The 25,152-nt window shown below is 45.3% G+C and overlaps 2 protein-coding genes across 5 annotated transcripts in view; one reads left to right on the forward strand and one right to left on the reverse strand.

Moving 5' to 3' along the window:
• Positions 1–10,123: 10,123 nt before the first annotated feature.
• Positions 10,124–25,152, reverse strand: part of PRMT8 (protein arginine methyltransferase 8) — a 104,736-nt gene continuing 89,707 nt past the window's right edge. For all 3 annotated transcript variants that reach the window (XM_054039512.1, XM_054039498.1, XM_054039505.1), the window contains 2 exons: positions 18,321–18,442; positions 10,124–12,358 (listed from right to left, as the gene is read on the reverse strand). In XM_054039512.1, coding sequence (XP_053895487.1) covers positions 12,275–12,358; positions 18,321–18,442 — 206 coding nt within the window. In that variant the 3' untranslated portion in view covers positions 10,124–12,274. The remainder of the gene's footprint in view (positions 12,359–18,320; positions 18,443–25,152) is intronic.
• LOC128843050 (uncharacterized) lies at positions 13,120–14,972 on the forward strand. 2 transcript variants are annotated; one of them, XM_054039533.1, is made up of 3 exons: positions 13,120–13,414; positions 13,651–13,932; positions 14,409–14,972. In XM_054039533.1, exons 2-3 carry the CDS (start codon positions 13,719–13,721, stop codon positions 14,882–14,884), a joined length of 690 nt encoding a protein of 229 aa, XP_053895508.1. In that variant the 5' UTR covers positions 13,120–13,414; positions 13,651–13,718; the 3' UTR covers positions 14,885–14,972. The 2 variants fall into 2 exon arrangements, with proteins under 2 accessions (XP_053895508.1, XP_053895500.1); XM_054039525.1 differs by lacking the exon at positions 13,120–13,414 and having other exon boundaries at positions 13,421–13,932.

The raw sequence follows: 25,152 nt of genomic DNA on the forward strand, positions 1-25,152 counted from the left end.
CTGATTCTCCTCTCAGGCACATTGGGTTTACACCAATATAACTGCATTGAGCCTTGTTCTCATTTACCTTAAAGCTGATTTACAATTGTAAAAGGTGCCTTAGTGTAAACCAGAATCAGGCCCTACTGACTTTATCTTACACCAATGTAAGGAAGATTAGAATCAGACCTGTAGTACTAGTGAAACTACAATCCATGACATTTTCAGTAAGAATGTATAAACTATACTCTGATAAGTTTCAGAGTAACAGCCGTGTTAGTCTGTATCCGCAAAAAGAAGAACTGGAGTACTTGTGGCACCTTAGAGACTAACAAATTTATTAGAGCATAAGCTTTCGTGGACTACAGCCCACTTCTTCGGATGCATCCGAAGAAGTGGGCTGTAGTCCACGAAAGCTTATGCTCTAATAAATTTGTTAGTCTCTAAGGTGCCACAAGTACTCCTGTTCTTCTTTATACTCTGATAATTTGCAATAACTGTGAAATCATTAAATGTAGTTGTACTGAGTGAAAATGTCAGTTTTGGCACAATAAACCTTTAAAAAAATGATGCTATTGTGGAAGTGCTGATCGTGACTCTTTTGTTAAGGTGGAATTGAGCTGTGTAATTAAAATAGGGATTTGATTTCTTTGTTATGTATGGAGAATATAATGTCCTCACCAATCTTAACACACTCTCTGAGTGAAGAATTAATATTTTGAACATTTACAAGTAAATCTAGACTTGTAAATTGGATTAAGAATTAAAATTAATTTTGAAATGAGAAATACAGTACTCTGTAAGATTTTTTTTGTACTGAGCAATCTTTACATAACAATACCATTGTGAAGCTGTCTGATTAAAGATGACCATTTGCATGATTGTTGTTACCACTGCTATACAATTGCAACAAATCTTATACAAAGTATGTCATGTAAGTTGTCAATGGTAAATTTATGATTTGCTAAGCATGCTTATCCTGTTTCTATGCATATATCATCTTTGTATCTGAAGTTATGAAAATTAGCTATGTACTTGTATCTTAAACCTGTGTGGTATTCCTGGGTAACACACCCCCTCACCCCCAATAGAATTTACATTAAGGTTATGGTCTTCATAGCATATGCGCAACATGCCTCAGGTGGCATGTGACCAGAATTCATCATTGAATTTGGTCCGCTGGTTGGATCATTAGTTTCTCTGGCCCGGGCCGGGTACTGACAGGGAGGACGACATGAACACTGATCCATGTCCACCAGCTATGTGTGGATGGCCTATCAAGGACACTCCACTCTCACAATGGGCCATTGAAGAAACTCATCCCACCCAGTAGGTCTTCCTGTGGATGCCTCAGACAGCGAGGAGCGAATGGCTACCTCCTGTGATTCAGCAAACCATGTAAGGACATGTGATATGCTCATGAGATGCTGGACTCCATCTTTGGCCAGTAAATTTCCATTCATCGGAGCTGTGGGCTTTGTTTAGGACAGTAAATTTCCAAGCACATGGCAGAAGATATAAAAAGACACCTAAAACATCTCCATGTTGCCTCTTTCCTGCTCTGATTCTCTGGACTGTGGATTTACAACTAAAAGGAGTATCTTGGACTGAGGAGCTTCCAGTCTTTTGGAAATTACTAGAGAGACTTCACAAGTCAACAGTCCATTCCATCACTGCTACAAATCTGATATAAGGACTTCGCAATTATTTGTATTGATCTGATCTATTAACCATTTATAACTCTCTTATTTTCTTTTATTAATCTTTGCTTAGTTACTAAAGATTGGCTGACAGTATGATATTTTGGTAAGATCTGAGATTCATACTGACCTGGGGATATGCATCTGATCCTTTGGGATTAGAAAGAACCTCCACATATGGTGAAATGGGTTTTCAATAACCTGGATGGGAGTCAAGGGCTGGAATGCTTAAAGGGGACTGTGTTTGGCTTCTGGTTAACCAGTGTGGTGCTGCAGAAGCTCTTTTGTTACTGGTTTGGTGAATCTAATTACAGAGTAAACCACCGGCTCTGGGGATTGCCTGCCCTATTTCTTGCAGTCTGCCCTGAAATTGGCATTATCAGTGTGGTCTATCACAGGGACTCAGTCACATCCATAATTACAATATAACAAAACAATAATTACATAATGCAGGCTGTTAAAACTTCCCCTATAGTGAGAGCTCATTGAAATCTTGGGTATGATCCCAATCCTCACTGGAGCCCCTTTGCACCATCTTAAAAGGCCAGAGTGGTATAAAAAGGCTCTAGAAAGGAAACCCACAGCAGCTGCCATAATGTAGACAGATCTCCAGTGCTGTCTAAATTACAACAGGGGCCTCTCCAGTCCCCAAAGCTGCCCAGGATTGGGATGGTGCAATGATGGTTTAAAGCCACTATGACACCTTCCTCCCACCCTGAACTGCAAGTTTTGTGCTGTGCCTCTTAAGGGCATGACAAAGAATTGCACTCCTGCGTGTAGGCTACATATGAAGAAATTGTGTTGTAATTAATATATTATTAATGATCATTATATCTAATTGTAATGATCATGGAGGCATTAGTCCTGGCCTCGATTTCAGAATGAGTTGAGCTGCTCTCTCCCCACGCTCATTTCATCAGTGTTAGCCAGATAGGATGAACTTTTGTTCAAATACTCTGATCTACTTTCTTTCTTTTCCTCTCCTCCTAATTCTTGACCCTTATTTTTCTATGAATGAGACAAAATAGAGTACAAACGCTCTTGCTCTATCGGGAAATTTAATCTTGGATGTTCAAAACACTGGTGGCTTTGTGGTTAGTGCTTAATGCACAGTTTTGGGAGGCGATACACCTGGCTCCTACTCTCTGCTCCATCATAAACATCCTTGTGCTCGTTACTTGGGGCTTAGTTCTGACACCAACAGGAGTTCATGGTGTTTACCATCTTGCTGGAAGTGCCTCGCAACTTGCAAGACCAGGTCCCTGATCCCTTTGTGTCTCCATTTCTATTCTGTTCTGTGTGGGTTCTGTCATCACCTTCGTTGTCTGGTTTCTGAGCACATTCCAGGAGTGCATTAAGTGGCATGAGTAACGTATGTCACATGTGGTTTGTTCTTTCTCTCGTCCTCTCCCCAGGAAGAGAATTGCATGTGCAGTGGAGTGTTCGGGTTGGTAGGGTTTAATAAGTACCTGCTATTATGTCACAGTCATAGTGTTTAAGACCAGAAGGGGCCTCCAGATCATCTAGTCTGACCTCTTCAATATCACAGGCCAACACCACCACCCAAGACCCACACACTAAACCCAACAACCAAAATGTGGCTCAAGTAAATGAGACCCACAGGAGACTAGATTATTATGTGCCCCAGGAAGAGTATAGGAGGGACTCCTGAGGCCCCTGCAATGTCAGGGAAATGATTAAGTGAGATATACCCAGATAATCCTGGCAAGTGATCTGTACCCACATGCTGCAGAGGAAGTAAAAAAAACTCCAGGGTCACTGGCAATCTGATCTGGGGGGAAATTCCTTTCCAACCCCATGTAGGGGGATCGGTTAGACCCTGAGCATGTGATCAAGACCCAGCCACAGGGCCGGCTCCAGGCACCACGTCCAGGCATTCGGCGGCAATTCGGCGGACGGTCCCTCACTCCCACTGGGAGCAAAGGACCTGCTGCCGCAGATCGCGATTGCGGCTTTTTTTTTTTTTTTTTTTTGGCTGCTTGGGGCGGCCAAAACCCTGGAGCCGGCCCTGCCCAGCCAGCCCAGCCCCTGAGAGAGAGAATGTTCGGTGCCACCTCAGAGCCCCTGGCCCACCCTGCCTGTGGTGGGGCGACGACTCACTGGCCCTGCCTCTGCTGGTCATCCAGAGAATTAGCTCTTTCCAGCCTGGAGAACCCTCTCCGGGCTGGTGTCTCACCTGCCGCTGGCCCCATGTCCTTCCCAGACCCCGCTGCCCTTTGCCCAGGGGTTCTGCCCTCTGCAGTACCCCCTCACTCTGGGTCTCCCCTCCTAGGGGAACCCCCAACCCCCACCTTGCCTCAGTGGCTACTGCCAGTCTCCATTTAGCCCCTGCTCACTGGGACTCCCCAGCCCTGCTCCACTCAGGCAGCCTGTAAATCACTCATCATCGGCAAGGGAGGTTGGACCAGCTGCCTCTGCCTATTCCTGGGTTGCCCCTCTGCAGCCCTAGTATGCTTTTGTGGGCCCTTAACTCGGCCTGCAGCCTGGGGCTTTGCTAGGCTGGAGCACCCCAGCTCTCTCTGCCCTTCTCCAGCACTGCTCCACCCTAGGTATCCTTCTCAGCTCCCAGGCAGCCAGGTCCTTCTCTCTCTGAAGCTAGAAAAAGAGTGTCTTTCTGTCTCTGGCCTTGTAAGGGTGCGGACTCACCCCTGCGGCGCCTCCTGCTGGTCATCTCTGGGAATTAGCTCACTTTCCAGCCAGGAGCGCCCTCTGCAGGCCAGTGATCTGCCTTGCCTCACTCTGGCCCCCATGTCCCTCCCAGGACCCCAGTGCCCTGTTATGTGGGGCGCTGCCCCCTGGCAGTAACCCCTCAGTCTTAGGGTCTCCCCTCCCCAGGGAGCCTCCACCCACTATTCCCACCTCACCTAAGTATAAGGCTACTGCCAGTCATTGTCTAGCCCCACGCCCTGGGACAGACTGCAGTATCAGCCTACTCATCACTGGCAAGGTTGGGTTTGGACCTGCTGCCTTGGCCTACCCCTGGCTGCCCTCTGCAACCCCCCGTACCCCTTGGCCTTCTGCTAGGCTGCAGCCAGGGGCTTTCCAGTCTGGAGCTCCCCAGCCCTCCTCCACTCAGGTACTCTGTCTCTAGCCAATCTCTCTCTGAGTGCAGAGAGAAACCACTTGCTCCTGGCTTCCCTGGCCTTTTTATACAGGCCAGCTGTGGCCTGATTGGGGTGTGGCCCAGCTGCGGCGGCTTCCCCAATCAGCCCAGCTTTTAGAGCTGCAGCCCTCTCCAGGGCAGTTTTCCAGCCCTCCCTGGCAGGAGCGGGTGTCCACCCTGCTACAGGCCCTCAGCCCTCTTATAGGGCCAGCTGTGGCCTAATTGGGGCATGGCCCCACCTGTGGCTGCTTCCGCCAATCAGCCTGGCATTTCTCTGCCACAGCCCTCTCCAGGGCTGCTTTAACCCCCTCAGGACAGGAGCAGGGTGACCACCCCGCTACACTGCCCAGTGTCCCATCTCCAGCCCCAGGGCTGCTGAGCCCTGCCCCACACCATCACAAGCAACCCCATCATAGAATTGCACTCATAAATTTGTCCAGCTGTCTCTTAAGTTGTTTGCCACCACAACTCCTATTGGAAGATTGTTCCAGAACTTCATCCCTGTGATGGGAAGAAACCGTCTTCTAATTTCTAGCCTGAATTTGTTCATGACCAGTTTCTATCCATTTGTTCTTGTGCCAAGATTGTCCTTTAGTTTAAATAGCTCTTCACCCTCCCTGGTATTTACCCCCTAATGTATTTATAGAGAGCAATCATATTTCCTCTCTGCCATCTTTTTGTGATACTAAGACAAGCTCTTCCAGTGTGCTCTCATAGGATAGCCCCTCAATTCCTCTAATCCTCGTCACAGCTCTTCTCTGCACCTGTTCTAGTTTGAATTAATATTTCTTGAACATGGGTGACCAGAACTGTACAAAGTACTCCAGGTGAGGTTTTACAGGGCCTTGTACAATGACATTAATACTTCTCTATCTCTACTGGAAATGCCTTGCTTAAAAAAAATCTTAGGATTGCATTTGCCTTTTTCACAGCTGCATCACATTGGTGGTTCATAGTCATCCTGTGATGGATCCACTCACCCAGGTCTCTCTCCTCCTCTGTCACTTCCAACAGCTGAGCCCCCAGCTTGTAGCATAAATTCTCATTATTAGGCCTAAGTGCATGACCTTACACTGTGCACTATTGAATTTCATCCCATTTCTGTTACTCTAGTCATCAAGGTCATCCACACATTCCTGTATAATATTCTGATCCTCCTCTGTACTGATGATGCCTCCATGCTTGTATTGTCAGCAGATTTCATTAGCATACTCCTTTTTGTGGCAAGGTCATTAATCAAAACATTGAATAAGATTGGTCCCAAGACTGATCCTTGCAGAACTCTGCTAGTAACCTCTGTCCAGTCCGATAATCAATGTTTCAGCACAACCCATTGCCTTCTCCCCTTTAGCCAATGCCTTATCCATCTTACAGTGCTTCCCATCCACCCTGAATAGTGGTCCAACCTCATCCTTCTTTGTGCTTTTTTTATCTATATAACTGAAAAACTCTCTAATTATTTCTTTTAATTCCCTACATTTTCTAACCGCCATGATGTAGCTTTCTTTGCTCTTCAACCCCTTTTTCTGTTTCCTATAGGCTCTCTGCTTGCTCCTAATTACCTTTTTGATGTGATCATTCATCCAGCGGGTCTGGAGCCTTTTCCTACAAGTTTTTTTCTCTTTCTTGGGATGCAAATGTCAGACAGATTTTGCATAGCTGATTTGAAGAAACTCCAAACCTCCTCCACATTGTCTTGAGCTTGTCAGTCCAGCTGACAACTTTAACTAATTCCCTTAATTTCCCAAAGTCTGCCATTTTGAAATAAAAAAACACAGTTGATCACCTGGTTTTGATTATCCTTCCATTTAATTTAAACTGAATCAACTCATGATCACTCGATCCAAAGTTATTTTCTCTCACCAGCTCTTCTATGATGTCTTCACCACTAACTAAAACCAAGACTAAAACGCATCACCTCTTGTTGGTTCAACGATTTGACAAAGAAAACTGTCATCTATCACATCCAGGAATAAGTGGGCCCTACCATTATCAGTAGCTTTTATGCTGCTATTTATGTCCAGGAAGTTAGTCTACCATTATGACCCAATTCCCAAAAGTATTTATCTCTCTAATAATATTAAGGAGATCTCTAGCACATCCAAGTCCAACCTGGAGGTCTATAGCAGACCCCCAATACAATCCCAACAGAACCTCTTTTCTAATCCTTTCCCAAAGTGATTTTGACCCAAACAGATTCTATTTTGTGCATACTATCACTTCTTATTTCTTTACAGTTTATTGCTTCATTGATGTACAACACTACACCATCACCTTTACTTTTATTTCTATTTCACTTAAAGAGCACATGCCCCTCAATACCTGTATTCCAGTCATGAGTGCTATTCCACCACATTTCTATCATCCTTATAATATCTGGTTTGACCTCCAGTAGTTCCAATTCCTCCATTTTATTACCCAGATTCATTGCATTCATGTACAAGAATTTCAGTTGTTTCCCTCAGACTTCAACCAGTTTTCTAGCTTGTGGTATTCCATTATCCCTTACTGTATCTTCCTTTAGCTGATTTTCCTGAACCTGTGTATTGAAGCCAGGTGTGGAGATTTCACAAGTCTCTCCCAACCTACTCCCCTCATCTGCTAGTTTAAAGACCTTCTTATCAGTTGTGCCAACCTTTATCCCAGAAGGTTAATACCCCAGAAAATCAAGTAGAGTAGATCAGTCAAGAAGAGTCTTCTTTCCTTAAATGTCTCCCAGTGATCATTCATCCCAAAACCTTCCTCATAGCACCAATCTTTGAATCAACTATTCATTTGTTATGCTTTTGCCCAGCTTCTCTAGGGACTGGGAGTATTCTGCGGAAAATCATGTGAGCTTCCACTTCTTTAAGCATCTCACCTAACTGAGCGTAGTCATCCTGGATCCATTCCAATGGGAATCCAGCCGGACTGTCATTCATCCCAACATACAGCACAATCAGGGGATTTTTGCCCATGCCCATCAGGATCCTCTTTGGCCTCAGATCCACATCTTGTGTCCTTGCTCCTGGCAGACAGCAGACTCTGCTGTTCTCTGGACCTGGTTTGGTGACAGGCCTGTTGATTCATTTGAATATGGAGTCCCCGATCACCCAGACCTGACTCTTCCTGACGTTGCTACAAATCTGTTTTATGTTCTTTCTCACAGTCCCATCCTCAGTTTTCCTTAGGCTCTGGTGCCTGGCTATCTCCATCATTTCTTCCTCTCTCCTGCAGGGACTGGCTTCTCTTCTTTTCTTCCTTGCCACCCCTTCCTCTGCCTGTTTCTCCTTCTCATTCCCCAGTACAATAAATCTGTTACTCAATTCAATTTTACCACTACTTGCTAGTCTCTTCCTCTGCTTTGTGGTCACATTCTTCCATATCTCCTTCCTCTTCTGGCAGTCCTCCCTCCAATTTCTGTTAGTCATATTTTTCTGTTTATATTAGAAATTTTGAATATAATTGGAATAATAATAATAATACTGACCTCATAGGACAGGTAAATGAATTGGTGTTTGTAGAGCACAATAAGACCCTCTGATGGAAGATGCCATATGCAAGACCCAGTCTTCCAAAGTGATGAGCACTACTTGCAAAGTGCTAGGTGCCCTCAACTTTCTTTTTATTCTTTGTGAATTGAGAATGCTCAGCACTTCATGGGAGGTTCTCAGCATTCTGAAGAATTGGGCCATAAATGCATAGTACTCTTAATGTGCCTTTTTTGGGAAAAGAGCATACCAGTAGCCCAGATAGGATTAGTGGGATCCTGACCATCACCCTCTAGACATTTGCCATTAGTGGATAAGAAAATGTGACAAAGTTCCTCCTCTATCTTGGTGGGTCCTGCGCTTATTGGCGGATTTTCTTGCCTCAGAGATTCACCATGTGGGTTGGGAAATAGCCCAGAGACCTTCCCCTCTGGAAGAACCCACAGCCCAGGTCAATTGGGAGGTTTGGGGGGAACCCGGGCCCGCCCTCTACTCCGGGTTCCAGCCCAGGGCCCTGTGGACTGCAGCTGTCTATAGTGCCTCCTGTAACAGCTGCATGACAGCTACAACTCCCTGGGCTACTTCCCCAAGGCCTCCTCCAAACACCTTCCTTATTCTCACCACAGGACCTTCCTCCTGGTGTCTGATAATAACACTTGTGCTCCTCAGTCCTCCAGCAGAACACCCTCTCAGCTCCTTGCGCCTCTTGCTCCCAGCTCCTCACACTCACACCACAAACTGAAGTGAGCTCCTTTTAAAACCCAGGTGCCCTGATTAGCCTGCCTTAATTGATTCTAGCAGCTTCTTCTTAATTGGCTCCAGGTGTCTTAATTAGCCTGCCTGCTTTAACTGGTTCTAGCAGGTTCCTGATTACTCTAGTGCAGCCCCTGCTCTGGTCACTCAGGGAACAGAAAACTACTCATCCAGTGACCAGTATATTTGCCCTCTACCAGACTCCTGTACCCCACTGGTCTGGGTCTGTCACAAAAATCATTAAAGGCCTAATCTTGAGATGTTGGAGTGAATGGGAATTTTGCCATTGACTTAAGTGGGAGCAGTAGCAAGCCTTCCTGCCATAGCAATGCTTGAATAGTGACACACATTTCACTGCTGCTAGCTGAAGAAGGTGGGCTGAAAGGAGAGCATACATCACTTTTTCAATTCCATTTTGAGCACTGGTTAATGGCGTGGCTATGATTAAGTCTTCCCAGCTATTTCTGTTCCAATATGTTCTGCCAATTGACAATGTCACATATTGAATCAACGCTGAAATTTTTTTTATCAGTGGATTAAAATGTTATTAGCAACACCAACAACGTGAATCCTATTCAGTTTCAAAAAATGAATAATAAAATAGCTTCAGGTCCAATGTCTGCTTGTGAATTCTCCTGTCAATGTTTGTGGTTTTCCTATTTTAAAAGAAGTTTTTTGCTTTCTTCTGTTGCTGTCTGAAAACCCACCACAAACAGCAGGCGCAAATGACTATATTCAAAGGCCCAAATCCTCAATGGTATTTAGGTGCCTAACTCCCATTGAAATCAAAGGGAGTCAGGCCTCTAAACTCCTTTGAGAATCTGGGCCAAAGTGCTGTCAAATGCACAAAGTAAAAAATCTGAGCAAATATTTTCCTGGTCAATTGTAGTCAGCACAGTGGTTACTTGTGAAATAGTAGGTGCATCCCAATATACATTGGGGAAATAGGGACAGATTCTGATCTCTTTCCTCACCTTCAGAAGTACCTGACTCCATGAATAGTCCCACTTAAATAGATAGGACTCTTTGAGGAGTAAGGTTCCATATGCTGGTGGACTCGATAACCAACCTGGGGAAAATAATTGGCCATACCCACATCAGTTCATAGCCCCTGGCCTCAGGGCTCTGTTTATTGTCCAACAAAAAAAAGGAAATATAGAGTGAAAACATAAAGTGACAGTCCTGTTGCCAACACCCTAATCTCTGGCAGTTTAGTAGTCAAAGCCTCCACCCAGGCTACAGGCGTTCACAGGGCCTCTCAGGACCTCACAGTCCTCTGCTGCAGTTACAGGAAATGTTCTTCCAGCTCTCTCCTGGTCCCAAGCTCTCTCATGGAACTGAGACCCACATCTATATCGCCTAGCTAGGATTCATCAAACCTAATCACCTGATGCTGCCCAGATGAGTCGGATGATTTGGACTCCTCTCCAGAATCAGGCAGGCTGCTTTCCAAACCTCTTGGTCCTAAAAGGGGCAGGCCATCCTATTACAATGCAATTCAGGGTGAGTAAAGACATCAGCATCTGGCTCAAAGAAACAGTAAAAATAGCTTTAAAGGAATCATAATTAACTGCAGAGGGAACAATTTGTTTTACTGCCAAATTACAGTTTAATTTCATTCTACATAGATACCATGTACCATGATCCCAAGACCATAATCTTTAGACCATAAGAAAATGGAAGTACTGTACATCTCTCAGATGAAGTGAAAAACAATAGAAACATGTCTAAAAGGTTAAAAGCAGACAATCGTTACACTGACAAAACAGGAACCTAAGAAAAGCTTACAGACAAGTTTACACCTTCAGCACTGTTAGCTTTTCACAACTTCTAGCCTGTTTCATTTGCAGCTGATAAAGAAATTATCTCAGACAGAAAGCTAGTCAATTTTATCCAGTACATGACAAGAACATCTTTTTGTGCCTAATACCTTTGGTGGCTGGAAGACATACAGATGAAGACGATGATGCAACAATTTAATAAATTACATGTGAGTAAATGCCCAATATTTATATATAGTAAAAAAATTGATACATACATCTCAAGGAATATAAACAGTTAATATTTTAACTATAAGCTGAATATATTGAAAGTAAAATAATAAGTGGAAGGGGGAAAAAAGCTACAGACATCTTCATAATACAGAAGCCACAGATTTTTTTAAATAAACATTACCCCATTTCAGCAAAGGTAATCACTGCACTTTTGAGACTAATATTTGCACTTTAAAGTGACCTGTCCAACACCACCAAAAAAGTAAACACCAACCCCCTGTTTATTCAGAACTAAAATGATTTTGTATTAAGATGGTTGCTGAGAGGTAAACTGAGATGTGACGTGGCCAACAAAGCATGACTAATCTACCATTTTATAGGTTTTGCACTCATCAGATTCAACTACTGTATGCCAAATTTAAGAGGGTCTCATGCAAAATCCAGCTATAACAATTCATCACAAAATGTTCCCAAATGATGAAAAGTTAAACTTGTTTTCTAAATAACTGACAGATGTCAATCTGTGAATGGGACAGAAATCAATACTGAAAGTTAGAGATGTATGTTTTCCAACTGATACTCTAAAATATACCTGCTGATTTTCTGTTACCTTCTAGCTCACACTAACAATCAATATGTAATATTCCCCACAGCTACAGTGGAGGGCAGTGAATGACAGCTGTAGCATCTGCCTACCTAGATTAACATCAGAGCCAGTACAGCTAACTTTCTATTGTTGCTTAATGGGAAGAAAAAAATAATCACAAAACAAATTCCTATTATGAAGCAATAGAATCCTTCTGATGTACAACATATTTTATATTTATAATATATTTATACTGACTATGATCTCAGTAATGCTATCATGACGATGTGTCTCAGTGGTCTTCTATTTTAAAGTAATTGTCCTAATTGCCTGTAGCATGCAAAGCTTGGAAGAACCAGAAATTCACAGTAAATAGTACAATTTGATTATGCATCTTCTGCCATCCTAAAATTAACCAGAGTACTGAAGACTGTTTGTTTATTTTGCCTATATAATTGACAAAAGTTATGGTTCTGTATACTGTACATTCATAGCAGGATCCCATCTCCATGTGGCACCAACAGGAAGGATCAGGTTACCAACTTTCCACCAAAGTATGCTTTCTAGGGTCTAATGTAATAGACCTGCAAACAGTTGTTTTTAGCTTGAAGTGCAGTGGATCAAGATTTGATGCAATTCTTCTCTCTGCCTCTCAAGAGGTTCTTTTGCTAGCGCATTTTGTAGTCATTAGATACAGACGTTTCGCACAGCTGTCCTTTAAAATCCAAGTCTACTGTGAAATCCAGGTCACGCTGTAATGAAGATTTAGATGGAACATGTAAGTAAGACTATAAGTAGTTTTGTGTGCAAATTTGATTATTTTTATTCAGCCTAAGGCCTGGTCTACACTAGGCGTTTATGTCGAAGTTAGCGCCATTACATCGAATTAACCCTGCACCCGTCCACACTGCGATGCTATTTAGTTCGACATAGAGGTCTCTTTAATTCGACTTCTGTACTCCTCCCCGACGAGGGGAGTAGCGCTAAATTCGACATGGCCATGTTGAATTAGGCTAGGTGTGGATGGAAATCGACGCTAATAGCTCCGGGAGCTATCCCACAGTGCACCACTCTGTTGACGCTCTGGACAGCAGTACGAGCTCGGATGCTCTGACCAGCCACACAGGAAAAGCCCCGGGAAAATTTGAATTTGAATTCCTTTTCCTGTCTGGCCAGTTTGAATCTCATTTCCTGTCTGGACATCGTGGCGATCACAGCAGCACTGGCAACGATGCAGAGCTCTCCAGCAGTGATGGCCGTGCAGTCTGTGAATAGAAAGAGGGCCCCAGCATGGACTGATCGGGAAGTCTTGGATCTCATCGCTGTGTGGGGCGATGAGTCCGTGCTTTCTGAGCTGCGCTCCAAGAAACGGAATGCAAAGATCTATGAGAAGATCTCAAAAGACATGTCAGAGAGAGGATACAGCCGGGATGCAACGCAGTGCCGCGTGAAAATCAAGGAGCTGAGACAAGGCTACCAGAAGACCAAAGAGGCAAACGGACGCTCCGGATCCCATCCCCAGACATCCCGTTTCTACGAGGCACTGCATTCCATCCTCGGTGCAGCCGCCACCACTACCCCACCACTGACCGTGGACTCTGAGGATGGGATATTGTCCACGGCCGGTTCCTCGGACATGTTAGCGGACGGGGAAGATGAGGAAGGAGATGAGGAGGGCGAGGCAGTCGGCAGCGCTCACAACACTGATTTCCCCGACAGCCAGGATCTCTTCATCACCCTTACAGAGATCCCCTACGAAGCGTCCCCAGCCGTTACCCCGGACACAGAATCTGGGGAAGGATCAGCCAGTAAGTGTTGTAAACATCTAAACATTTATTTTTAACAGAACAGGAATATTAACAATTAAAAGAATGGGTTGTTCATGATTACTTTGCCCTAGGCACTTAACCGTTCAGTCATGGGCAGTGCAAGTTTTGAAAAAAAATCTAGCAATGTCCGGTTATCCGTGATTGTCCTGCCCAAGCCGCTCTACTGTTTATTCCCTGCTACTGCAGCTACAGTAAAATGCGGTCTATATGTGCAGGGATAGAGCAGTAATCCTCCCGGGACATCTCGATGAAGCTCTCCTGGAGGTAATTGGAAAGCCGTTGCATGAGGTTCCTGGGGAGAGCGGCCTTATTGGGTCCTCCGAAGTACGACACGTTGCCGCGCCACGAGACTATCAAGTACTCGGGAATCATTGCTCTGCACAGCAGGGCGGCATACGGCCCTGGTCTTTGGAGGCTTTCCCGGAGCATTCTCTCTCTCTCGCTGTCAGAGATCCTCATCAGGGTGATGTCGCCCATGGTGACCTGCTTTGAATTAGGTAGGGGAATGTTAGTGTTGGGACTGCTTGCTCGTTCCTTTACAGAACTGTAACAGCTGGTTTGCAGCCACGCGGTGGAGGCGGGAGAGGGGCTGCCGAAAGGGATTGTTCCTGGGGACAGCCGCGAGGGGGTGGGACAGGGGCAGAGTTCCCGCTTGCCGGATTGCTGGCAGCAGGGACTGACATTGCTTTAAATGTGAAATGAGGCCAGTGGTAATATAAAAGTTTTAAACTGCCACAAGTCTACGGCTTACCATGTCTGCCTGCAACAGAAATTCCGTTGTGCTGCCCCGCTTCTCAAATGTGCTGTGGAAGACCCCAGGCACTGAATGCGAAGGCCGAGAATTCGACCTTGTGCTGAGTGCGCATATGATAGGTGCTGTGCATGGTCTTGTTCACAGAGAAAGACTATGTTCTTTGTTCACAACTACATTTATCTTTCTGAGGAATTCACTCCCTTTTTCCCATTCCCACAGCCACATCTGCGACTGTCTCACAACCTAGCCTGGCATCACACTCCCAGAGGCTAGCGAAGATTAGGCATAGGAAGAAGAGGACACGGGAGGACATGTTCTCTGAACTTATGGCCTGTTCCCAAGCCCAGGCAGCACAGCAGACCCAGTGGCGGGAGAAATTGACCCAAATGCAGCAAGCAAACATGGATCGGGAGGAGAGGTGGCGGCAGGAAGACCAGCAGGCGACTCAAACGCTGCTTGGACTACTGAGGGAGCAAACAGACACGCTCCGGCGCCTTGTGGATGTTCTGCAGGAACGGAGGCAGGAGGACAGAGCCCCGCTGCAGTCCATCTCTAACCGCCCTCCCCCGCCACCAAGTCCCATACCCACCTCACCCAAAGTGCAAAGAAGGAGAGGCGGCAGAGTCCCTGCTAACTCTCACTCCACCCCTGCAGAGAGCTCTAGTAGCAGAAGGCTCTCATTCCCCAAAACTTGAAAAGTTCTTTCCTTCCCGCCTGACACAAGCCCCCGTCCAAGTTTCACCTCCCAGTTCCATGTGTAGTTGATAATAAAAAATACGTTCATGTTAAGTACTGTTTCGATGATGTTCTTTTGGAGGAGGAGGGGAAAGGGGGTTGGTAATTGGACAGGACAGTCGCCTTTGGCAGGGTACATAGGCGGGGGCAGGCACAGCAGCAGGGCACATACACAGTGCAGTGATGCAGTGACTAGTTACTCTGGTTAGTCTGGGAGGTTGTTTTCATGTTATGTGGTGGGGGGTGGGTTGCTCTGTGACTTTGTGGCGGGGGAGGGCAGTTACAGATCTTAAGCGGCGGTCCTTATGCAGGATCACAGAGCCACGCAGCAGGGGATCTGTAACCGTCCTCCCCCTGCCACAAAGTCACATAGCCCCCCCATACACACAGTCCCTATCAGGAGGGGTGACAGGCTCCGTTGAAACAACCATCCCACCGCAGCGGAGCCCGTCAATCCTTGAGTTTAGAAGCTTCATTCGCGTCACTACACTACACCCGCTCCGCACCACAGTCTGCGTCCCAGTTTTAAAAAATTCCCGCGAAAACAGTATTAAAGAAAACGGTGTGCATTAACAAAGTAGAACTATTTTTATTTCGAAACGTGTGTTGGAAGGGGGTGAAGGGGGTATGTAACTGGGTAGGATAGTCAACATTAACTGGGTAAAGAAACGGGGGCAGGTTCAGCTTCTCTGTACACAAACTTAAAAGTCACAGGTTACCCTGCTCACTCAGGAACTTTGCTTTCAAAGCCTCCCGGATGCACAGCGCTTCCCGCTGTTCTCTTCTAATCGCCCGGCTGTCTGGCTGTGCGTAATCAGCAGCCAGGCTATTTTCCTCAACCTCCCACCCTGCCATAAAGGGCTCCCCCTTGCTCTGACAGAGATTGTGGAGCACACAGCAAGCTGCTATAACAATGGGGATATTGGTTTCGCTGAGATCACAGCGAGTCAGTAAGCTTCTCCATCTCCCCTTGAGACGGCCAAAAGCACACTCCACCACCATTCTGCACTTGCTCAGCCGGTAGTTGAAGAGTTCTTTTTCAGTGTCCAGGGCGCCAGTATAGGGCTTCATGAGCCAGGGCATTAGCGGGTAGGCTGGGTCCCCGAGGATGACTATAGGCATCTCCACATCCCCAACAGTTATTTTGTGGTCCGGGAAGTAAATACCTTGTTGCAGCCGTCTAAACAGACCAGAGTTCCTGAAAACACGAGCGTCATGAACCTTGCCCGGCCATCCCACGTAGATGTTGGTAAAACGTCCCCTGTGGTCCACCAGTGCTTGCAGCACCATGGAAAAATAGCCCTTTCGGTTAATGTATTGGGTGGCCTGGTGGTCCAGTGCCAGGATAGGGATTTGAGTTCCATCTATGGCCCCACCGCAGTTTGGGAATCCCATCGCTGCGAAGCCATCTATGATCACCTGCACGTTTCCCAGGGTCACTACCTTTGGCAGCAGTACATCAACGATTGCCTTCGCTACTTGCATCACAACAACCCCCACGGTAGATTTGCCCACCCCAAACTGGTTCGCGACTGACCGGTAGCTGTCTGGCGTTGCAAGCTTCCAGAGGGCTATGGCCACTCGCTTCTGTACACTCAGTGCAGCTCGCAACCGGGTGTCATTGCGCTTCAGGGCAGGGGACAGCAACTCACAAAGTTCCAGGAAAGTTCCCTTCCGCATGCGAAAGTTTCGCAGCCACTGGGATTCATCCCAGACCTGCAGCACTATGCGGTCCCACCACTCAGTGCTTGTTTCCCGTGCCCAGAATCGCCGTTCCACGGCATCAACATGACCCATTGCCATCGTGATGTCCTCGGCGCTGGGTCCCCTGCTTTCTGAGAGGTCTGTGCTACTCTCAGACTTCAGGACATCACCGCGGTGCCGTAGCCTCCTCGCCTGACTTTTCTGCATCTGCCTCAGGGAAACCTGTATGATAAGCTGCGAGGCGTTGAGAGCGGCCACAACTGCAGCGATGGTCGCAGCGTGCTCCATGCTCGCAGTGCTGTGGCATCCGCGCTGTCAATGACTGGAAAAGTGCGCGAACTGATTTCCCGCCGGCGCTTTCAGGGAGGGAGGGCGGGAGTGATGGACGGATGACGACAGTTACCCAAAAGCACCCTCGACACATTTTGTTACCCAGAAGGCATTGCCGGCTACACCCAGAATTCCAATGGGCAGAGGGGACTGCGGGAACTGTGGGATAGCTGACCACAGTGCACCGCTTCGAATGTCGACGCTTTCACCGTTAGTGTGGACTCACAAAGTCGAATTACTGTCCTTAGTGTGGACACAGACGTTCGACTTTGCAATATCGATTCCAAAAATTCGATGCAAGTAAATTCGAACTACTCTCGTAGTGTAGACAAGGCCTAAGAGAGAGTGCAGATTCAGAAAGACATGCATAAGTGTTCTTTTTACCAATGAAGTATGAGAATAAATGGCCCAACAGCATTCACTGGGTAATCTACAACAGTAGAAGCTTTGTACATTCTTCTCAGAGGTTTCTTTATAGGCTTGTTGGAAATTTACCAAAATAGCTGTTCTGGAATAACTATTCTAGAAAAGTTATAAACCTCTAGGTGGAGACACTTATTCTGGAATAGGAGTGTCTTTTCCCCCAATTTAGCTTAATCCACTTCCAAATGAAATTCCAATTTTCCATCAAAAATAGTTTTGATGGAAAGTTCTTGGCCCGCCCTCTCATGGACTAGCCCAATGCCCACTGCAGTCAATGGGAGTCTTTCCAGTCCCTTCACTCTTTTTTGGATTAGGCTATAAGGGTCACATTTTCAAAAGAGTTCAGCATCCACAACTGGGGCCAGATTTTCAAACAAAGCTCAGCGACCAGTTTGGCACCCAGCTGAGATGGGAGAATTACAGAAGTACTCAGCAGCCAGCAGCTGTCATTGAGAAAAATGGGACCTGTACATGAGCTGAGTGCATATGAAATGTGTAACCCCTTACCTAGGTGCCCAATTGGGAGCTGCCAGACGCTCGTTTCTTTTGAAAATATGTCCCAAAATGCATAACTGAAGTAATTATGCCTGATCACCCACCATTGAAAGCAATGGGAATTTTATCACTGATTTCAACGGCAGCAGAAACATGGCCTTCCTGCTTATGTCACAAAGTGAGAGCCATAAAACGTACAACTGACTTAACACTGCATTTGGAATCTTTCTTTTTTTCCCCCATCCTGATTTTTTTGCAATTTTAACAGTGCAACATTAGCATTGTATAAACATAGTTATTTGCATCCAGTTTCAGTGAAGCTGTGAACAGACTTCCTGTGACTGATCATGAGTTCAGACCCTTTAACAGGCTCACTCTATTTACTCTTGTGTATGGTACATCTAGCATTACAGCCACAAGTTAGAACCAATGAAGCCAACCTACCACATTTTTTGCATTTGGTTTCATTGATATAGTTCCATAGATTTCTTCACCTCTTCTCACAGTTAGGTAGTCCTCTAAGTAGAACACAGTTTGCTTCCAGTGGGTATATGGAGCATCAGGGGCTACAAAACAGGTGTTGGCATTTATATGAATTAGGCATTTGTGTCTGTTCTATGAACACAACATTAGACTTTGAAAATATTGGAAAAAATTCTCTTCTCATGGCAGATTTCAACTCAAATAATATAACACTTGTATGGCTCCCACTTACCGTAGTGTAATTTCATTAACTTCGGTGGACTTACTCCGGATTTACATTGGTGTTAATCGGAAGTGAATCGGACCTCACTTATAGTGCTTTTTACTGCCTCTCTGTGGGCGCTGTCTAAAACTTCCAGCTTCCAATGGAATCATTACCAAATAAAGCTGGGTTCAACTGATAGTTTGGGATTTTTTTGGGCTAAAATCTATGAAAATATTTTGTTTATTTGCTGCCTGTGATTTTGCACCCTGAATGTTGATGGCTACAAAACTAAGTAACCTAAAAATTCTTCGGAGACAAGCCTCCGATGAGACTATTTTGAAAAATAGGCTTTAGGAATGTGGTACCAACAATACCATCCTCAGCATGCTCTTGGTCTGTTTTCCTTGCAACAGTTTCTGTCCCACTATGTATGTATTGTCCTTCCTGAGCTGGACTGCATGGCCACTAGAGCTGATTGGGAACTTTTCAGTGAGACTTCTGCCTCTCGAAAAATGTCGATTCACCAAATTAAACTGTTCACAATGAAGGGCTGGGGGGTGGCGGGAGTCTGAAATTGTCAACATGTACCGTTTTGACATCTTCTAAATGAAAAATTTTGGTTTCCTGGTTTGAAAATACTTTTAATTTTGAAATTTGAGTTAATTATATTTTAAAAAATATGAAAAATGGTTGACCAAAACTTTTGAATTTTGAAACAAAATATTTAAATAGATTGAAACAAAACACGTTTTTTTTTCGTTTGTTGCTTTGTGAACATTTTTGAGCTTTTTGACTCTTTGTCCCAATATTGGATGGGGAAAAAATGTTCAAATCTTGAATATTTTCCCATCATGGGCAAACCATTTCCAACCAATCTTCAACAGTCTCTAAATTCTCCATGTTCCTAAAAACTATGATGACTATGAGAATCTACCCAACTAATAATGGCAGGTTGAGGGGTAAGGGGTAAAGGGGATAGACTATGAACTAAATTCTCTGCTGGTGTAACATCACTGAAATCAATGGCTCTCAGTATCTTATACATTTCCCAAAAACACTGTATTAGCAAGAGAGAGACAGTCACTACTTTAACCCCTTTGGGCCAATCCTCAGCTGGCATAAACTGAGATGGCTGCACTGAAGTCAATGTTGATTGACACCAGCTGAGGATCTGGCCCTTTATCCTTTGGCTAGCTGTTCTTTTGCTTTGTCTGTTTTAGATTGTGAGTCCTTTGGAGCAGGGATGGTGTCTTCCTTTATGTTAGCTCAGCAAACAGCATAGAGTGTGTGCTATCAGAAATGGGCAAACTAACAATAACAACAATAAACAAATAATTGTCCTTGAGGATAATTCCCTATAATTTCTTACCTGCAAAAGAAGTGAAGGATCAACCCTGCAAAAGTATTTGAATTAACTGAATCTGGGGTTTCCACTTCTTAGGATTTCAGATATTTAGCTGATCTTTTAAATGTGAAAGTACGCTCTGAATTTGTCTGCACTTCCCTATCAGTCTCAAGGCCTGAGCCTCTTCTAGGCTATAATTAGTTTACAGCCTGATATTTTTTTCAAAAGTCTCAGTACTGTTCATTACATTTGGGAGTGGACTAAATAGGTTAGAAATCATCATGAAGCAGGATATAAAGCTGGATTTTGCTCTCACGCTTTCCACTTTAATGTTTAGCTTTGTTCTAATTTTCTGAGCAAAAAGTTCCATTTTTCAAAGCAAAAGAGAGCTATGACTTGGGTAACCCTGACTGGGGTAACCCTCTCTCCTGTTCCCAGAGGAGTTTACACTGAATGACTACATGCAGATATGTGATCCAAAGCTTATCTGTTACAGGGTGTCCTTTAAGATGATTCAATATCTCAACCATTTTGATTTATTAATTTCACACACACATCCTTCTAATGTATTGATGGATCTTCTTTCTACCCATCAATTTCCTGATGGAGCTTCTTTCTACACTTCTTATTCCCCATTTGCTCCTTTGGCTAGCACTAGAGGCCTGACCTTGCAACCCTGCCCCATTTGAACTCCATTGGCTTTGAGGGATTGATGGACCTGGCCCTTACTCATTCCATTGTCCATATCCTCCCCCTGAAAACTTCAACAGAATGTGTTTGTCTTCCATTCCCCTTTTGCATTTCCTGTATGGTTTTGAAATTTTATTTTCAGATCTTTTGAGAAGCCCCTTGTGAACCTGCATTGGCTCCTTTTTATTTCTTGCATTCTTCTAGTTCAGGGAGTCTGCTGCACCTCTAGGCCCTGATCCAAAATCCATTAAATTCAACAGATCTTATTCACTTCCTTGAGATTCGAAACAGACCTTCCTTTAGGCTTCTCTAGGCTTCTTCCATACTGATGGATTTGAATATTTCCTCCTATTGCATTTTACTCTCTCTAATGGTAAAATTTTCAAAATTGCGTAAGCCAACACCCTCAAATGTATTTAGGCATCTAACTCCATTGATTTCACAAATTTGGACCTTCAGAGCCTAAGTCTCACTGAATTTCAAAAACATTTAGACTCCTAAGTCAGTTTTGAAAATGAAACTCCGGTTCCTAAATCACTTGGATACTTTTGAAAATTTTAGCCTAGATTTTTTGATTTCCCAAGTTTGCATTCACAACTCTGATATCTTTGTACCACACTACTTGATGATTTCCATGAACACATTCCTTACTAGGACAGCTATCTGATTTCTTGGGCAAGTCTCTGTGACTCAGTTTCCTATCTATAAAATTGGGGGATTAATACTTCCTTTTTCTCACTCTTTGGCTACATCTTCACTACGGGGAGGGGGGGTCGATTTAAGATACGCAAATTCAGCTACGCGAATAGCGTAGCTGAATTCGATGTATCGCAGCCGACTTACCCCGCTGTAGGGCCGGCGGCAAAATCGACCTCTGCGGCTTCCCATCGACGGCGCTTACTCCCACCTCCGCTGGTGGAGTAATAGCGTCGATTCAGGGATCGATTGTGGCGTCCCGACGGGACGCGATAAATTGATCCCCGAGAGGTCGATTTCTACTCGCCGATTCAGGCAGGTAGTGTAGACCCAGCCTTTGTTTCTCTTGTCTATTTACATTGTCAAATTTTGCAGCAGAGACTTGTCTTTTACGCCCAATCACAGCAGTACCTACAGACTCCAGTGGGGCTGTGTCTACAGTGCCCCGCCGTTCAAACTACAGAGGTGTGAATAGCAGTGCACACCAAAGTGCTGCACTATAACTCCCCCCTCTGGGCACTGCGGTTGCAAACTAAAAGGTTCCTACTTCGCATTACTGTAGTCCTCTTTGAAGAGGTCTATATTAATACGAAGTAGAAACCTTTTAGTTCACACATGTAGTGTCCACATGGGAGTTACAGTGCTGCACTTTGGTGTGCACTGTTATTCACACCCTCATAGGCTGAACTGCAGGGCATTGTAGACAAGCCTTGAGGTGTCTATATAACACCTAGCACACTGGGGCCCTGATCTCAAGTTGTGGCCCCTCGGCGCTAAAATAACCGATTCCATGCCTCTGTTCAGATATGGTACCATTTTAAGACCCACCTCTTCCTCCCAGCTCATTAGCCTCATGGCTAATAAAATAATCAAATCTTATGTGAAAAACATTCTAACTTCCTCCGTCATTATATCTATTTTAATCTCCCACTTCCATGGAACTAAAATACAATGTCCTGCTTCTTCCCATTACTCTCATGTCCCACAGATCTCTCTCTTCTCACATACTACAACATAAATCCGGAGTAACTGAAGTCAATGGAGCTACACTGGTGTGAGAGGAGAATCAGATCCAGAGAATAAATTACCAACCAAAGGATGGGAGTAAAGAGCATGGATGAGCAGGAATGTAAAGTGAAAATCTACATTAACAAAAGGCTGGCATATGGCGCTAAATGCCCTTTTCTTGCTCCTTACTTTTCTTACACAGATTATCTACAGATGCTGCCTCTCTGAAATACTGTGCTCATAAATGTGTTTTATGCATTGTAATCAAGAGGTCTGTGCATGTGCTTGGGGCGGCACCTGGAGGGGGGCGGTGCGGCACAGCGCTCCAGCCCGAGAGCGGGGCCGCAACTGGGCTCGCCACCCCCCCCGTGGTGCTCCGGCCGCCAGGGAGAGCGGAGCCATAGCAGGCTCGCCACCCTCCCCCGGCGCTCCGGCCGGTCGGGGAGAACGGAGCCCCGGCCGGGCTCTCCGCCCTCCTCCCGGCGCTCCGGCCTCCAGGGAGAGCGGAGCCCCGGCCGGGCTCTCCGCCCTCCTCCTGGTGCTCTGGCCGGTCGGGGAGAGCGGGCCCGCGGCCGGGCTCGTCGCCCTCCCCGGCCGCGCTCCCCGCCGGGGGCGGGGGACGGCGGGAGGCTTTTTTGCCTGGGGCGGCAAAAAAGCCAGAGTCGTCCCTGGGGTCTGGGCTGGGACAGTGGAGTGGGGTGCGGGGGGGTGAGGGCTCTAGCTGGGGTTGTGGGCTCTGGGGTGGAGCTGGGGATGAGGAGTTTGGAGTGCAGGAGGGTGCTCTGGGCTTGGACCGAGGGGTTTGGAGGGTGGGAGGGGGATCAGGGCTGGGTCAAGAGGATGGGGCATGGGGAGAGGCTCTGGGGTGCAGGCTCCAGGTGGCGCTTAACTCAAGTGGCTCCCAGAAGCAGCAGCAATGTCTCCCCTCTGGCTCCTATGCGGAGCCGTGGTCAGGCAGCTCTGTGCACTGACCCATCTGCAGGCGCTGCCCCTGCAGCACCTATTGGCCACAGTTCCCCGCTGGAGCGTCGGAGCAGGGCCATGCTGCTGCTTCCGGGAGCTGCGTTGAGTGGTCCCCGATCCTGCTCCTTGGGTGGAGCATGGGAGCGGGACAAGCCCCAGACCCCACTCCCCAGTGGGATCTTGAGGGTCAGATTAAAATGGCTGGTGGGCCGGATCTGGTAGTTTGTCCACCCCTAATCTATACACTAATGGGGGTTGACCTGCTTAACCATATTGTTATAATTAAAGTGGTAGAACTTACGTGTGTAGCAGAGCTGGGTGGGAAATAGTTTTCCCTTCAAGTGAGAATTGTCATGATTTTGAATAATTTTGTGTCCCAAATAGGGATGAAATGTAAATATCTCTAAAGTTTTCAAAAACCGACAATCCAAAAATTTTTTAGATTGGATCAATCAAAATCGGTTCATTTCCATAATTTAAAAACGTTTCAATTTGATTTCAACTTTTTTGTTATTATTTTTTACCTTTCTTTAGTATGAATTAGCTACAACTTTGAACCAAAAATTCATTTTGAAGAAAAAACGAACCTTTTTGTTTACAAAATGTCAAAATGCAATATTTCAACAATTTTGAAATGTTTATTTATTTCTTTATTTTCAAGGGGTTTTTGAAGTGGGAGATTTGTCAAAACCAACCCTTTGTTGAAACCGACTTTCAACAAATCGGCTTTTTGTGATGAAAAATGTTTCATCAGAAAATTCCCGACCAGCTCTAGTGTGTAGACAAGTCCTAAATTCTTCCTCTGACAGCGTCCCACACTGAAGCGACTAGTTGGATGCTGCTACATGCATGAGTTTGGATTCAGAATCCAGTTCCAGGCCAAAGGATCTTAATTAATCTGTTCTCTGTTTGACTTGTCTCTGGTAACATTTCTAAATGGAAACATCTTAGGGCCAAATGAAGTCTGACCCAGCACAGATGCACTGTGGGGAAAGAGTGCAGGGTTCAAATCATCCCTGATGTTCTTTAGAGAAGATTGACGTAATTTGACCGTCTGTGCTCCCTGAGCTGAGGAAAGTGGTGTGTTTGAATAGATGGAGGCATGTAGTCATTGATGCTCAAATCTATCAGGCAAATATCAGCCTATTCACCCATTTTAAAAAATGTATAATAATGATTTGCCAAATACCTAAATGAGGCTAATAAGTGTAGTTCTGTTGACATCTGTGGTTCTCTGCCAATGTGCACCAATTGAGAGGCTGGACCAGTGTCTCTAGTTAATACAAATTTTTCTCACACACACACACACACACTCCATTATCATTGGGCCACATTTTAATTTGCACTAAGGCCCCTTTGCTCTGCTCTGGTTAAAAATTACATTTATATTAGGGATGTTGAAAGATGTATGTCAAAACTATTTTTTGACAGAAAATTGGGTTTTTGACTAAAGAATTTTTCACAAGTGTCTGATTTTTTTATTGTAATTCAAAAAAATGAATAACTAAGAAGCAAAAAATTTTGTTCAGTTGAAAACTAAAATATTTTGATTTGGGTATGCCACTGAGGTGCCTCATGGGAGTCGTAGTTCAGTAGCTTCATGTGGCTATCTTCCACTATGGTTCAAGCTATGCAGCCAGGCTTCATTATCCCATGATGCCACACCTTCTGTCACCAAGAGGTGAAACCCTGGTGCATCATGAGAGATGTAGTCAGACCTGAGAATTCACACTACAGAGGAGAATGGGTGCATGAGGCACTCAAACTACAACTCCCATGAGCCACCACATTGGCATTTCGGAATCGAATTCAGCTTTTCAACATAATATTTTGATTTTTGATTTTTCACTGAAAAGTCACAATTTTCTGGTGGGGTGGGCATTTTC

The sequence above is a fragment of the Malaclemys terrapin genome, chromosome 1 (assembly GCF_027887155.1).
Source record: "Malaclemys terrapin pileata isolate rMalTer1 chromosome 1, rMalTer1.hap1, whole genome shotgun sequence".
Lineage (NCBI taxonomy): Eukaryota > Metazoa > Chordata > Testudines > Emydidae > Malaclemys > Malaclemys terrapin.

What these genes read in the sequence shown, in the direction of transcription:
- LOC128843050 (XM_054039533.1), top strand. Translation starts at nt 13,719, where the DNA reads ATGAGGTTCCTGGGGAGAGCGGCCTTATTGGGTCCTCCGAAGTACGAC. An exon ending in GGTGACCTGCTTTGAATTAG is followed by an intron (nt 13,933 to 14,408) that starts GTAGGGGAATGT and finishes CCATTCCCACAG; the next exon opens with CCACATCTGCGACTGTCTCA.